The sequence below is a fragment of the Arachis hypogaea genome, chromosome 19, assembly GCF_003086295.3.
Source record: "Arachis hypogaea cultivar Tifrunner chromosome 19, arahy.Tifrunner.gnm2.J5K5, whole genome shotgun sequence".
NCBI classification, from domain to species: domain Eukaryota; kingdom Viridiplantae; phylum Streptophyta; class Magnoliopsida; order Fabales; family Fabaceae; genus Arachis; species Arachis hypogaea.
In genome coordinates, this window is record NC_092054.1 from 16,066,013 (window position 1) to 16,080,235 (window position 14,223).

The following is a 14,223-nucleotide window of genomic DNA, read 5'->3' on the forward strand; positions in this document are numbered from 1 at the left end:
ACTTTTAATATTTGCTTAAACAAACGAGTGAGTTGACCACTGGATTAACCCAAATTAAATAATCAATCTTCACATATAATTAAAAAGATGGAGATAAGAATTTTAAAAAATTCTTAGAGACTATCACATAGTTAATTCAGATTGTAACAAACTTGATATTGTTAGAGGGTAGATTTGTAATTATAGGACCACAGCTGTAATTGTACATTGTACAAATAGGTACTGTAGCTTGTATATTCAATTAGGGTTTTCATTCATTCAAAATCACCTTTACCAAATTCCTTCTTCTTCTCTCTCATTCATCTCTCTCTCAGCTCTATGAGGACACACGAAAAAACTCCTCTCTGAACTCACTTTCAATATGGTGCGGTGAGCATGGAATGGATCGAGGTTGTGTGTGACGAGAGTGCTTGAAGATCGAAGATCAAGGACGTGATTTTTAAATTTTTTTTGGTTGCTCATAGATTGACTCTCAGATCTGCGAATCCTAAAACATGGATGCTAGCAACCCAGAATCAGGAATGAACCCAGGCGCTTTTAGTGCCGAATCTGCAACAAACCCAGGCACTTTTAGTGCCGAATCTGTAGCTGCTCTTCTCAACCAACTCTCTGCTCAACTTGGACGCAACAATGGAACCTCAAACCCAAGCATTGATCAGACCAGTCCTTACTACATTCATCCGTCTGAAAACCCTGGTATTCCTATAATTCCTATAATTATGAATGGCTCAAATTATGGTGACTGGAGTAGAGCATTGACTTTAGCTCTACAATCTAAAAACAAATTTGACTTTGTTGATGGAACGATTAAGAAACCACTTGAATCTGATCCTTTGTTTAGGCAATGGAAACGTTGCAACACTTATGTTATAGGTTGGATTAACCTGTCTCTGAGTCCAGATATTTCACAAAGTGTAATGTGGAATAATCTAGCTTATGAGATCTGGAGTGAATTGCGAAGAAGATACTATCATGGTGATAGGTTCAGAATAGCTGAATTGAAGGAAGAATTGTATGCTGCCAAGCAAGGAGAACTTTCTATTACCGCTTATTTCATGAAATTAAGATCATTATGAGAGGAATTAGAGAGTTTTCAGCCAGTACTTGCTTGTGAATGCACTCCAAAATGCTCCTGTGGTCTTGGAGTTATTCGAGCATATAGATCTGAGGGATGTGTGGTGAAATTTCTACGGGGGTTAAATGATCAATTCTCAACTATACGTTCACAGGTCATGATGATGGAGCCACTACCCAATCTTGATTCTACTTTTGCCTTACTCACACAACAAGAAAACAAGAAAGGCAACTTGGCTTTCATGGAGAAGAATCTCAAATACTTCTCAATATTGTATAACCCAAATCTCCACAAGGAACCACCTCCAACAAAGGATCAGATTCTACTAAGAGTGATATTGTTGCTGCTAATCGACAAGGCAGAGGAAATAGCAGAACATATGGAGGCAAAGAATCGGGTAGAGAAAAAATTGTTTGCACATATTGTGAAAAGCTTAGACACACAATAGATGTTTGCTATAGGAAACATGGTCTGCCACCACATCTGAAGCAGAGATATAATAGTGGTGGTGCTGCAACATTCAATTATGCAGCCACTTATGAACATGCTGATGAAGACTATGCAGATCAGAAGCAGCAAAGAAGTGACGAGCAATGCTTGGAATTCACTCAAGATCAGAAGATCGTTTTACTAGCCCTTCTTCAGCGCAACGAGTTACAGTCCATCCACAGCACCAACCAAATAGTTGGCCAAACTCCAGCAATGAGAGGTAACAATAACCGAGTGATTCAACTATTGCATTTTAAGTTACATGTTTTGGCTGAGAGAAGTGGTGATGAAATAGAAAAGTCAAAATCTTGGATCATTGATACAGGGGCCATTGACCATGTATCATATTATCTTCAAGATTTTGACACTTACCATCATATTCCTACAATTATAGTTAGGCTTCCAAATGGCTCCTACACCACAAGCAACATCATAGGAACAGTTAGATTTTCTGATTCACGCTATCTTACCAACACATTATACATACCTAGCTTTAACTATAAACTTATTTCTGTTTCATCGCTTACATCAAATTTAAAATGAAAATTGGAAATAACTGACACAATGTGTGAAATACAGGATTCATCAAAGACGAGGATTGGAGTAGCTAGAGCAGCAGAGGGACTTTATGCATTGGATATCTCAACACAACATGCATTTTCATCTGCATCTTTAATGAATTCTGTTATTAGCTTCAATGCCGCAGATTTTACACACATTTGGCATACTAGATTAGGTCATATACCAGAGGATAGGCTTGTTGTAATAAAACAGACATACAATCTTATAGATTGTGATTTGAATTTCAATAAAATTCCTCATGGTGCTTGTCATTTTGGTAAACAAAAGAAGTGTCCGTTTCCTTTAAGCTCTAGTAAGGCAGCCAATTGTTTTGATTTGCTTCATATGGATATTTGGGGGCCTTTGGGAACTCCATCTACTAATAGTCATAAATATTTTTTAACGGTTGTTAATGATAAAAGTAGGTTCACATGGATTTTTCTGATGAAACATAAGGCTGAAACATCAAACTTGATTAAATCTTTTGTTCAACTGGTTAAAACCCAATTTGAAAAATCTGTTAAGGCTATCAGATCAGATAATGGACCAGAATTTAAGATGCTTTCTTTTTACAATTCTAATGAAATTGAACATCAAACCTCTTGTGTTGAGACACCTCAACAAAATAGAATTGTAGAATAAAAACATCAATACATATTACAAATTAGCCACAGCATTATGTTTCATTCAAACATTTCAAAGTGTTTTTGGAGCTATGCTATTAAGCATGCAGTACACCTCATCAACTGTTTTCCTAGTGTTATTCTCAAAAATGCTTCTCCATATGAAGTTCTTTATTCAAAATTACTTGATATTTCACATTTGAAAACCTTTGGCTGTCTTGCCTATGCAAGTACTCTAACTTCAAAAAGGACTAAGCTAGATGCTAGGGCTTCAAAATGCTATTTTCTGGGTTATCAAGCAAGAACTAAGGGCTATCTTTTATTAGAATTACCATCGAGAAAAATATTTCTTTCAAGAAATGTTATTTTCTATGAAAATCATTTCCCTTTCATTGACAAGAACTTAAATCACACAAACAATTCTCATATATCTGAAGATTTGTTTAATTACAGCCATCATTTATCACCAAATTATCAACATATCACTCATATATCTGCACCTCCTGTTGATAATTATACACATTTTGGGACTGATAGCATAGATCCACCTGAGAATGCTCCACAATTAGGACTTGAAATAAATCATTCTGACTTTAGCATTTCATCTCATGATGTCAATCATGCATCTCCATCTGCATCTTCCTTAAAATACTCAAAATAATGATAATTATCATACATCTTCATCTGTATCTTCCTCAAACATTCAAGATAATGCTAATGTCACAGTAGATACTTCTAGCCCAGTCCTTAGAAGATCCACTCGAACTAGGCATGCACCTGCATATTTAGCAGATTATCATTGCATAAACTCAGTTGCTGCTCCAGCTACTCATCCCAGATATCCATTACGTGTGCCTCTTTTCAATTTGAGTGACAGTTTCAAACACCTCTCTCTAGCCATCACAAATACACCTGAGCCGAAACACTATAGGGATGCTGTAACTCAACAGTGTTGGAGAAGTGCTATTAAAGCTGAGCTAAATGCTCTTGAGCAGAACCAAACTTGGGAACTTACTTCTTTGCTAGCAAGGAAGTTTCCAATTGGTTGCAAATGGGTGTTTCGAAACAAATTCCATTCTGATGGCACAATTGAAAGGCACAAGGCTAGGCTTGTTGCAAAAGGATTCACCCAAGTTGTCGGAGTAGATTATCTTGACACATTTAGTCCAGTTATCAAGATGACTACATTAAAAGTAGTTCTGTCACTTGCTGCTGCAAAAGACTGGTTTCTCAAACAACTTGATGTAAACACAACCTTTTTGCATGGAGATTTGGATGAGGAAATGTACATGACATTGCCCCCTGGTCTTGAGGTAAATGGTAATGGCTTGGTTTGCAAATTGAAGAAATCATTGTATGGCGTAAAACAAGCTAGTCAGCAATGGCACACCAAACTGAGTTCAGTTCTACATGAGGCAGGTTTCACTCAATCAAGACTTGATCACTCTCTATTTACAAAGCATAACAATGACGGTATTGCCATCATCTTGGTGTATGTAGATGATCTAGTCTTGATAGGGGACAATTTGACAGAAATCAACAGGATCAAGCACATTCTTGACAGCAAGTTCAAAATCAAGGATTTGGGGGATTTAAAGTATTTCCTTGGTATGGAGGTAGCTAGATCTTCCAAAGGGATTGCTATTTACCAAAAGAAATATGTGTTAGACATGTTGAAGGATCATGGATTGCTTGATTGTAAACCAAGCTCAGCTCCAATGGACTATACTACCAAATTGTGCAAAGACAATGGTGATGATTTAGCTGATTCTGTTGAATACAGAAAATTAATTGGAAGGCTTTTATACCTAACCAACACAAGACCAGATATTTGCTTTGCTGTGAAAAAATTAAGTCAGTACCTTGATCAGCCCAGGAAGAATCATATGAGTGCTGCCATTAGAATTTTGAAGTATCTCAAGGGCTATCCAGCAACTAGTCTCCTATTTCCTTCTCATTCGGACAACAGTGTGGTTGGATTCACCGACTCTGATTGGGCGTCTTGCAGTGATTCCAGAAGATCAGTCTCTGGATATTGTTTTTTCTATGGATCAGGACTTATCTCATGGAAGAGTAAGAAACAAGCAACAGTGGCGAAATCGTCCACTAAAGCTGAATATAGAGCTCTTGCTTCTGCAACTTGTGAGGCCCAATAATGGTTATTTAATTTATTTACTGAATTGAAATTGCCTCTTACAAAATCTATAAACCTCTACTGTGATAATCAATCTGCCCTTCACTTGGCTGCGAATCCTATCTTTCATGAAAGGACTAAGCACATCGAGGTTGATTGCCATATTACACGGGAGAAAGCTCAAATGGGACTAACCAGATTGTTGCCCATTAAGAGTGAAGAACAACTTGCAGATGTTCTCACAAAACCCTTTCCCCTGGACCTTTCTCCAAATTCTATCTCAAACTGGGACTGACAGATATTCATGGCATTCCTGGATTGCGGGAGGATATCACATGACCAGTAATCATTGATCATTTTTCATCCCTTTTCATTCCCAGCTTGCGAGAGGATATCACATAGTTAATTCCTATTGTAACAAACTTGATATTGTTAGAGGGTGGATTTGTAATTATAGGATCACAGCTGTAATTGTACATTGTACAAATAAGTACTGTAGCTTGTATATTCAATTAGGATTTTCATTCATTCAAAATCACCTTTACCAAATTCTCTCTCGTTCATCTCTCTTATTCATCTCTCTCTCACCTCTACGAGGACACACGAAAAAACACCTCTTTAAGCTCACTTTCAATAGAGACTTTCAACTCTTTATTAAATTTCGATGACAAATGGTTTAATTTATCTTTTAAAAGAATATGACGTGAAACTAACTAAATGTGTTAAAAAAATTTTGAAAATTGATTTGGAGTATTACTTGTGAAAACTATCAGCAGCCTTTTTATGTTTTTTTTTCATAAGTTTTTTTATTTGAGTATCGAAAAAAATAGTGAAAGCATAATTTTATTATTTTTATTTTTTTATAAAATTTTAGAAAAAAAAATATAAAAGCACTCACCAAGTTCAATAACACTCCCAATTCGTTGAGCGAATTCCATACGTCAATCATCACTTCGTCATAGTCACTTGCAACTTTTGGTATAGGTTCTCTCTAACATGGTTAAAGCACTCCTTAGCTTGCTGGAGTTTTCTTGCGGCATAAAACATTCACATATAGCTGGTGATTTTTTTTTAATTTAAAATCTAAAATATTTAGATATTTGTGTGTTATATTTAGAGCATTTTATTGGATGTTCACCGAGATTAATTTACATATATTTCACTGACTTGCATGCCAGCGAAATACATACAAGTATTTCTCTCATATTTTGCTGGATGGCAGCAAGCAAAATATGAACAAATCAGTGTATTAACTCATTTTATAAACAAATTATTATTATTATTATTATTATTATTATTATGACCCTCATTATAAATAAAAAGATAAATAGTGCATCTTATTTAATTACAATTTTCCAACAACTAAACAACAAGGTAAGACAGTGATCTTCATTCAAGCGAATCAGTTTTGGACAAATCAAGGCGGAAAGATTCCAGTCTTTTCAAGGAGGACGGCTATAATTTGTTTTAGAGGACACATTTTTTGATAATTACTTTAAAAGATAATAAAAATTCTCAATAAAAAAATATTTTTTTAATTTTTAATCTTTATTTTTGTGAGATTAAAATTTTTTTTTGTCTTTTTTTTATATAAATTAATTAAATTTATTGTATAAAAATTAAGAAATATTATTAATTTTTAAATTTTTTATTTATAGAAATTAAATAGATGATATATTTTTTAATATTTTTATTGCTGTTTAAAAAAATTATTAAGATAATAAATTATTAGAACTATGTTAAGTTTTAGACACATTCAATTTAAATTAACCATCATCATTCATATAAATTTACTATTATTAAAAAAATGTATATTCTATTTTATAATAGATAATAAAAAATTGATACAATATTTTATCCAAAATAGATACAATAAATAAAAATATTTATGTCAACTAATTATATAAATAAAAAATAAAAAAAAAATTCTGTTAGAGACCTCGTGGTACTTCAAAAAACTTATCAGGATATATTGTTGCATAATTGGTATTAATTAAGCAATTATGCATTAATATTTACTTAAGTTACATTGGTACATTTTTTGGTGGGGGTGGTGTGATGAGGTGGGGTTGGAGGGAGAGTGGTGAAGAAAGATTTTTTCCAAAAGAATTTGAATACATCAAAATTAAATTTTTAATTTTGTTTAAAAATTTGAGAATAAAATTAATATAAATTGAACATTAAAAACAATTTTAAAACCTCTCGCCAAATATTATTATGGAAGAAGAAAGCATATTTTATTCTAATAAAATTAAAGCCACTTGAACGAGCAAGTGTGGTGGACTGTATGTCAACGAATTACAACTCAAATGACATAATCTTTCGATATTCATTTTAATCTCTCTATCTTTAGTTAAAAAAAAAATGTGGTGGACTATATATAAGCCAATGTTAATTAATGATATTAGATGCATTAGATGCACCATCTAATGGTAAACAAAATACATTAACCCTATATATGTAAATTAATTGGCTTCTCTACATGGGAAAAAAAAAGAAGATGCAAATTAAAAGCTGTCTCTATTTTTTTTTTCTTTTTGATGGGGGGTGGGGAATACAATTACAATGTTTTTCTGTAATACGGTGATTCTTGACTGGTTTTGTAGGGTACAATAATAAATTAATAATGGAGCAGACCAATCTTATGTCCTAATTTACTACTTGCCGAAGGATTCAACAAAAGTGCTTTAATAATTCACATAATAACAAAATTGCATGATCTGGTGTATGTTTTTTAACTGTCACTTACAAAGAGATTGAGGAGCAAGATTTGTTGGCACAATGTAATAGTTAATTTTGTATGTATAGATATTATTATTATTATTATTATTATTATGGAATTAAGGGATTTGAAATTGGGCTAACTTATCTTTGAAGGGAAGTGGGAAATTCCAGTCCCTTCTAAAATTGTAACCTCATTATCATCATTATTATTATCTTTAGAACTTCTTTCACTATTATTTGACTTCTGCTGTCGGTCAAACATCATCTTCAGCTGCTTTCCTTGTTCTTCAATTTGCAACTGTAATTTTCTCTGAATCTGGATCAATAATTCAAATTAAAAGAGAATTTAGAGTCAGAGAATATTATAATAATACTGCTACTATATACAACTATTATATAATTTTATATAATTCTTTTATTTAAATTCATAAAGTACTAGAGAAGAAGATAGCGTGAATCATACCTCTAGCTGTTCATGAAGACGCCTCTGCACATCCAATTGCAGCTGAAGTGCCTCTTTAATCTGCAAGCCACTGCAAACCAACAACATTAAAAGTTGCTAAGTACTTTACTACTTTATAGAGTAACCACATTATGCCAATAATGTGATTTAATTTGAATTCTCGACAATTGTTTAAGCAGACTAATGATATTTGTTTAAGCAGACTAATAAAATTGGTTAGACACAGTTAAATCAAAATACACTATTTTGGCATATATTTTTAAAAATAATACTAATATTTCTATTTTCATTGTGTTTATATCAATGTCTTATCTCATTATGTATATTTTATTCAAAATAAAACTTTATACAAACATAAAAGTGTTTCAGAGAAAAGAAGTAGCATTACGCTTTGACATCAAGATGCACATTCTCTGCACTGGTTCTTTTCTCAGATTTCCCTGAAAAAGGGAAGAAGTACTTTTTAGGCAAAGCATATGAACCTGCATATTAGAAGATATTAAATAGTAACATCAATTCATTGAACTGATATTAATTTCAAAAGATTTTTTCTTTAAAATTTGTTTTTTAGTTTTCTCCTTGGGAAATAAGTTACATAAGAGAAGTTGAAAATGCCAAGTGTTATGGCGATTTTAGAAAGAATTATGGTGTTTTCGTAAAAACTAACTCTAAGGTAGCCTTTGTTTTAAGGTATTGAGACAGAGATGGAAAGACTGAAACTTAGTATCATGTTTGTTGGTTCAGAAACTAATACTAAAATTTCTATCCCTATCTCTAAAATTTTAGTATTTCAGTACTTTCAAAAAGTGGGGACACATGGGACTAAAATTTTTAGAAATAGAGACTGAAACTTTAATAACATTTTATACCTAAAATATCTTTATTTTAATTAATTAATTCTAATTTTACCCTTTGTACAAATTAAATTAGAATTTCATTTTTGTTTCTGTCTCCCACTTTGTACCAAACAAAATACTGAGATTTATTTTAATCTCTGTCTCTTAGTCTCTGTCTCTCCGTCTCAATCTTTTCATCTCTATTTCTCCACCAAATGCTACCTAACTGACATTTATTATGGATATTTTGACCAACTAAAAACCAAAGTGGTAGTTATTCTTGCCCAAATGCCAAATGCTTTTGGTTTTTTTGCGGTCATATTCCACATTCTGACAAGTCAATGTCAAATTTGTTATGAATCGAAACTCTATTTAAGAGTCTGTCCATCCATGAGCTATTACTTACTTAAACAAACGGGTTAACTAACTGTTCGAGCAATTCAAGTTACTTAAAAATGAGAAATGCTTGAATTTACATTGGAACAAAAATGAAAGGATTTCAATTTTCAACTTATTTCATCTGCATTGCTACTTCCTCTGTTATCTTAAGTATGAAGACATCAATATAACTAGGGATTCAAATTGGAGGAATTTAGATTCATGTCTTACCCTGTTAGGTTATATGGCTTATCACACAAATAGTAACATACATAAGAAGAATAAAATGAACCTAAGAAAGTGAAATTACCCTGAGTTGATTCTGGCATATACTTTGCAATTCTGTATTTCTGCAAATGACTCTTAACATGGAAGATTGTCAATCCATCTGAATCCATCAGCCTTAATATCGCTTTCGGCGTCGCCTCTACAATCAAGAAACCAAGAACACATTCAGATATTAGACTTTAGACACATGACTTCGAATTTGATCAAATCTACTTAGAATAACCTACTCTCTGCGCCTCCTAGTCTATTGACACATTCAACAAACTTCTCATGAAGATCCTGAGTCCATCTTATACGCGTCTTACTCGATGCTATCGGTCCATTACCGACAAGGTTTCCGGCTGAAATTGTCGGAGAAAGCTTCTCTTGAGGAGAAGAGAAACTCAGCTGTTGAACAGGGGAATTGAATGAGCCACAAGCAACCTGTATTTTAGTATTTGAAAATGAGTCCAAAGGCAGAAAAAATCGAGTAATGTTAGGTAACCAATTTTTTCAGCCAACATCAGTCAACTATTTTAAAATTATTTTGTTTATCTTAAATCTAAATCTTAAATTATAAAGGCTCGACTCTAAGTCTTAAATTATAAATCTAAATTCTAAAATCATTGATTAATTAAAAGTTGATTGTCTATCTTTTCTATTAAAAAAAATTTAAATAAGATATTTATGAAAAACACTTACCGTAGATTCTTGATTTGCTTTAGGAATTGATATGCTCCTAGTGACTGGGGCAGCATCATCATTGAACAACTTATGTTGTTCAATAGGAAGGAAATTGCTGGCAGGAAAATTCCCACATGGAATTTTATTAGATTTTTCAGGTGATCCATTACATTGATCACCATTCAATTGAGATTTTATTGCTTGCAAGGTGTTTGGCAACTCAAAGTTGTTGGGGCTATTTTGGTCATTAACTGATGAATCAAAGAAGAGGCTTTCCTTTGAAGATTGATAGAGAGGGAACTCCATATCATTATTAATGTTCTTGATGGAGAGTTGATGAGGCATCAAATTGGATGGATTACCAACTTGATGGGAATCATATTGTGGGAACCCCATGAAGATTTCCGTCGCGTAAAAGGCCGAAGCCGGCGACTCGAATCGGCTTATGATGGTGCTAGATGGTTTGGCTTGAGCCGAGTATGGTAGTACTACTTCTTGTTCTCCTCCTCCTCCTCCTCTTCCTCTGCCAACTCCAACGCTGACGCAAGTCGCGCCGAGGGGTTGGTTATTGCATGGTCCCATGTTCCAAGGTTGTTGTCTAATACCAAAATATTGACAAGAAGAACGGTTGCCATATTCAGAATGAAAATCAAGCTTGTTCTCATTCATTTACAAGGGGGGAAAAAAAAAACCAATAGTTGAACTTGGATAGCAAGAAAAAGGTTCAAGGAAACAAAAAATTCGTTCCAATGTTTTCAAACTTTCTTAGGTAGAATAAATGACTCTAAGAAAGGTTGATCATCACTCTTAAGGAGCAACAAGTGGTAGAAGGGGAAGTAAAGAAAAAAAAGGAAAGAAAAGAGAATAACAAGAACAAGAATGGGAGAGAGTGGGAAAATGAAAATTATTAATAGAATAGTAGTGCTGAATTGGAAGCCTTATGGCATAAAATTCTTTTTTTTATATTCCTGATGGCTTATGGAATAAGATTTGAATCTAATTTGTCTAAATGCTACCATGCAATGTCCTTAGCCTATTATTCTTAAAAGGAAGGATAGAATTGAATAATATAATTAAATTGACATTACCAAAGTACACAACATCGAAACGAACAAAGCTCTCTTGCCAACAAACAAATAGGTTATGGTCTAATGTTGCCTTCAAATGTATTTAAATCAAAATTCAAAAATCAACCACAAGTTATACAACTTGGTAAAACTATAATGCTAGAGGTATGATACACAGACACTCACACGCACACGGGATATGATATGACACGGGATACGCTGTACGCAATTTTTAAAATGTTATAAGACATGGGGACACGTATACATATAAAATATAAAGTATTTTTAGACAAATTGTAATGATATTTTGATATTTTATTAATATTAAAATATAAATTAATTTTTTAATTATTTTTAATATCTCATTTTAATCATATCAAGTATTTAAAATATTTTTTGTTTTAATAAATAATAATATATACTATATCTAAATTTATTTCAAGAATATATATTAAGAATAAGACTGAACACACCGACACGTGATGGTATTTAGGTGTGTCCAAGCATGTCTAGAGAAGAATTTTTTATTAAAATACGGTTGGACACAATAGGCACGCATGTTGGAAGAGTGTCCGTGAGTGTCGTGTACGAAATGTGTCCGACACGCGGACACGGCAACTCAGCGAAGTGTCCGTGCTTCATAGTGTTAGAGAGATAATAATTTAAAATTATTTTCTTTAATTTAATATCTATAATTTTATGTATGTAATATTTATAATTATATATTTATTATACTAAATAGAAATTAAAATAAAAATTTTAAATGATTTTAGATTAATTTTTTATTATCCTCTAAATATTTTTATAGAAAAAATCATCATGAAAAGACTTCTATCTCTTTTATTAGAATTAAACGAGATCAAACGATTTAATCAAATTCTTTTAAGAAAAATTCTGATGCCAACAATTTAATCAAGACAAGGGAAAAATGTCAAAGCTGGGACAACAATTGCAAGGTTGACGGATACTGTTAACAACTGGCCTCAAACAAATTAATACGAAGTAGTAATATAATTATTAATTATTAATCGTATTAGGAGTTGGAGTAGAATCTTCTTGTTGTGGCCATCTAGAGTGTGAAATAATTTAATAATGTTAGATAAAGATACCAGCATAAATTCACATAATAATAAATCTGCAATTATTCTTACAATGGATTTGGAAGAAATATTTTAGCCACCTATAGGGATGATAAATATATAGAGATAGATGGCCGAATCTTTCTTTCCCCAAAAAGAAAAAAATATTTTATAAGTCTAAAAATTATTTTGTCTCAATACCTATAGCACTGCATCTTGCAAAGTAGTGGGGTATCAGAAATTACCAGAAAGTTTAACTAATTTTAATATTCGTCTTTAAAGCACAATGGAACTTTAACTACAAAAATTCTCATTATATAGTGTTCAGCAACCATAATAGACTTTCCATTATCAAAAGCTAAAAAAAAAAAAAAAGAAAAAAGATGGATACAAATATTCAGCTTTCTATGTTATGTCACTTCCTTGTTGCCATTGATTGTTCTTTAGACATATTTGTTTACCATTGTCATTCTTGGATCCTATATCACTTGAATCACATGGACAATCTTTTCCCCTATTTTTATTCTTTATGGAAAGGATTATTTTTAGTGCTGATGCTCCAATTTTTTTTTTTTTATGTTTTTATTTTAATTTGGTGCATTTCTTGGTATTCTTGATAACAAGTCATTTACCTTTTACTTATGCACTCTTCAGATTCAAGCATTTACTATTAGTGATAACTCTTCAGACCCAAGGATTTACTATTAGTGATGACTCCTTACAGAAATAAAGTAAAAAATGAAGAGATACATTCAAAACATACATATCTTAAATTCCACTAACAAATGTTTACAACTCTAGCACGTATTTCTACTTCTTCACATTGAAGGTTTTCAACTTATTACAATGATAAAAGATATCTTTATCAATTTAGTGTATAAGATAAAAATAAATTATTTCTATTTATTAAAAAAATGATATTTTTATATTTTTTGTGTATATTTTTCTATAATATAAAAAATTATTTATTTATTTTTTATCAATCACATTAAATACTAAAAAATAAAAAACAAAAAGAGTTGTTAACAAAAGTAGTACATATAATATTTTTTAATAAAATAATAAAAAATTTATAACTATTTTCTAGATGTATTTATTCTTTTCATATATATATATATATATATATATATATATATATATATATATATATTGTCAATTATTTTATTGAAAATAAAAATATTATACGTACTATTTATAATTTATATCATGGTCCAAATAATAATGGTTATAATTTAAACAAGTTGGTCTACTAAAAAATGGACTTGCTCTAATCAAAAGGAGCATTTCATACCCACTAATTATAAGGTGCCTCTTAAGAGACACGAGTTAAGCTATTCGACACAGATATTTTGACCTGTGTCCGACTCAATTTGGAGAAGATACTACTCCTCATCACTATCTCCGTTAATTATTATCCACATGAAAATATTTACACAATGTAGAAATAACTTCCCATGCATTAAGGAAAGAAAATCGTCCACTACTTATAAAGGAAAAATTCAAAAGTGATAATCAAATCATCACTCTTTTCTATAAATATCTTATTAAATTTATGTATTATCTAATTCATTCTATACATAATTTACTTAAATTTTTGTTAACTTAAATGTCAGAGTCTCTTATTTCTATCCGTCATTTTAAAATTGATATAAAACTATCTTAAATATCTACGCTCTACCTCCGACCTTATTAACAAAATTCATTATTCATAAGTCCGTTTCAAGTACGTTTTGTAATACGTACTATTTTTATTTTGTTTACATATTTTTTATTTTTGGATTAACTACTAATTTGACACTCAAAAGATTCAGCCATTAATAAAAATATCTTTAAAAAAAATTAT

At 31.6% G+C, this 14,223-nt stretch overlaps 1 protein-coding gene across 2 annotated transcripts; it reads right to left on the minus strand.

Moving 5' to 3' along the window:
• Nucleotides 1-7,554: 7,554 nt before the first annotated feature.
• On the minus strand, nt 7,555-11,165 carry LOC112779729 (uncharacterized). 2 transcript variants are annotated; one of them, XM_025824065.3, is made up of 6 exons: nt 10,253-11,165; nt 9,799-9,994; nt 9,594-9,710; nt 8,458-8,509; nt 8,070-8,139; nt 7,555-7,922 (listed from the first exon to the last, which is right to left on the minus strand). In XM_025824065.3, the coding sequence occupies exons 1-6, from the start codon at nt 10,901-10,903 to the stop codon at nt 7,743-7,745; spliced, it is 1,266 nt and encodes a 421-aa protein (XP_025679850.1). In that variant the 5' UTR covers nt 10,904-11,165; the 3' UTR covers nt 7,555-7,742. The 2 variants fall into 2 exon arrangements, with proteins under 2 accessions (XP_025679850.1, XP_025679849.1); XM_025824064.3 differs by having other exon boundaries at nt 8,458-8,551.
• Nucleotides 11,166-14,223: the final 3,058 nt, after the last annotated feature.

Coding starts and splice junctions, on each gene's coding strand:
- LOC112779729 (XM_025824064.3), bottom strand. CDS start 10,903: ATGAATGAGAACAAGCTTGATTTTCATTCTGAATATGGCAACCGTTCT. Junction 8,552..9,593: donor TATGCCAGAATCAACTCAGG/GTAATTTCACTT, acceptor TCTAATATGCAG/GTTCATATGCTTTGCCTAAA. Junction 7,923..8,069: donor GTCTTCATGAACAGCTAGAG/GTATGATTCACG, acceptor TTATTGATCCAG/ATTCAGAGAAAATTACAGTT.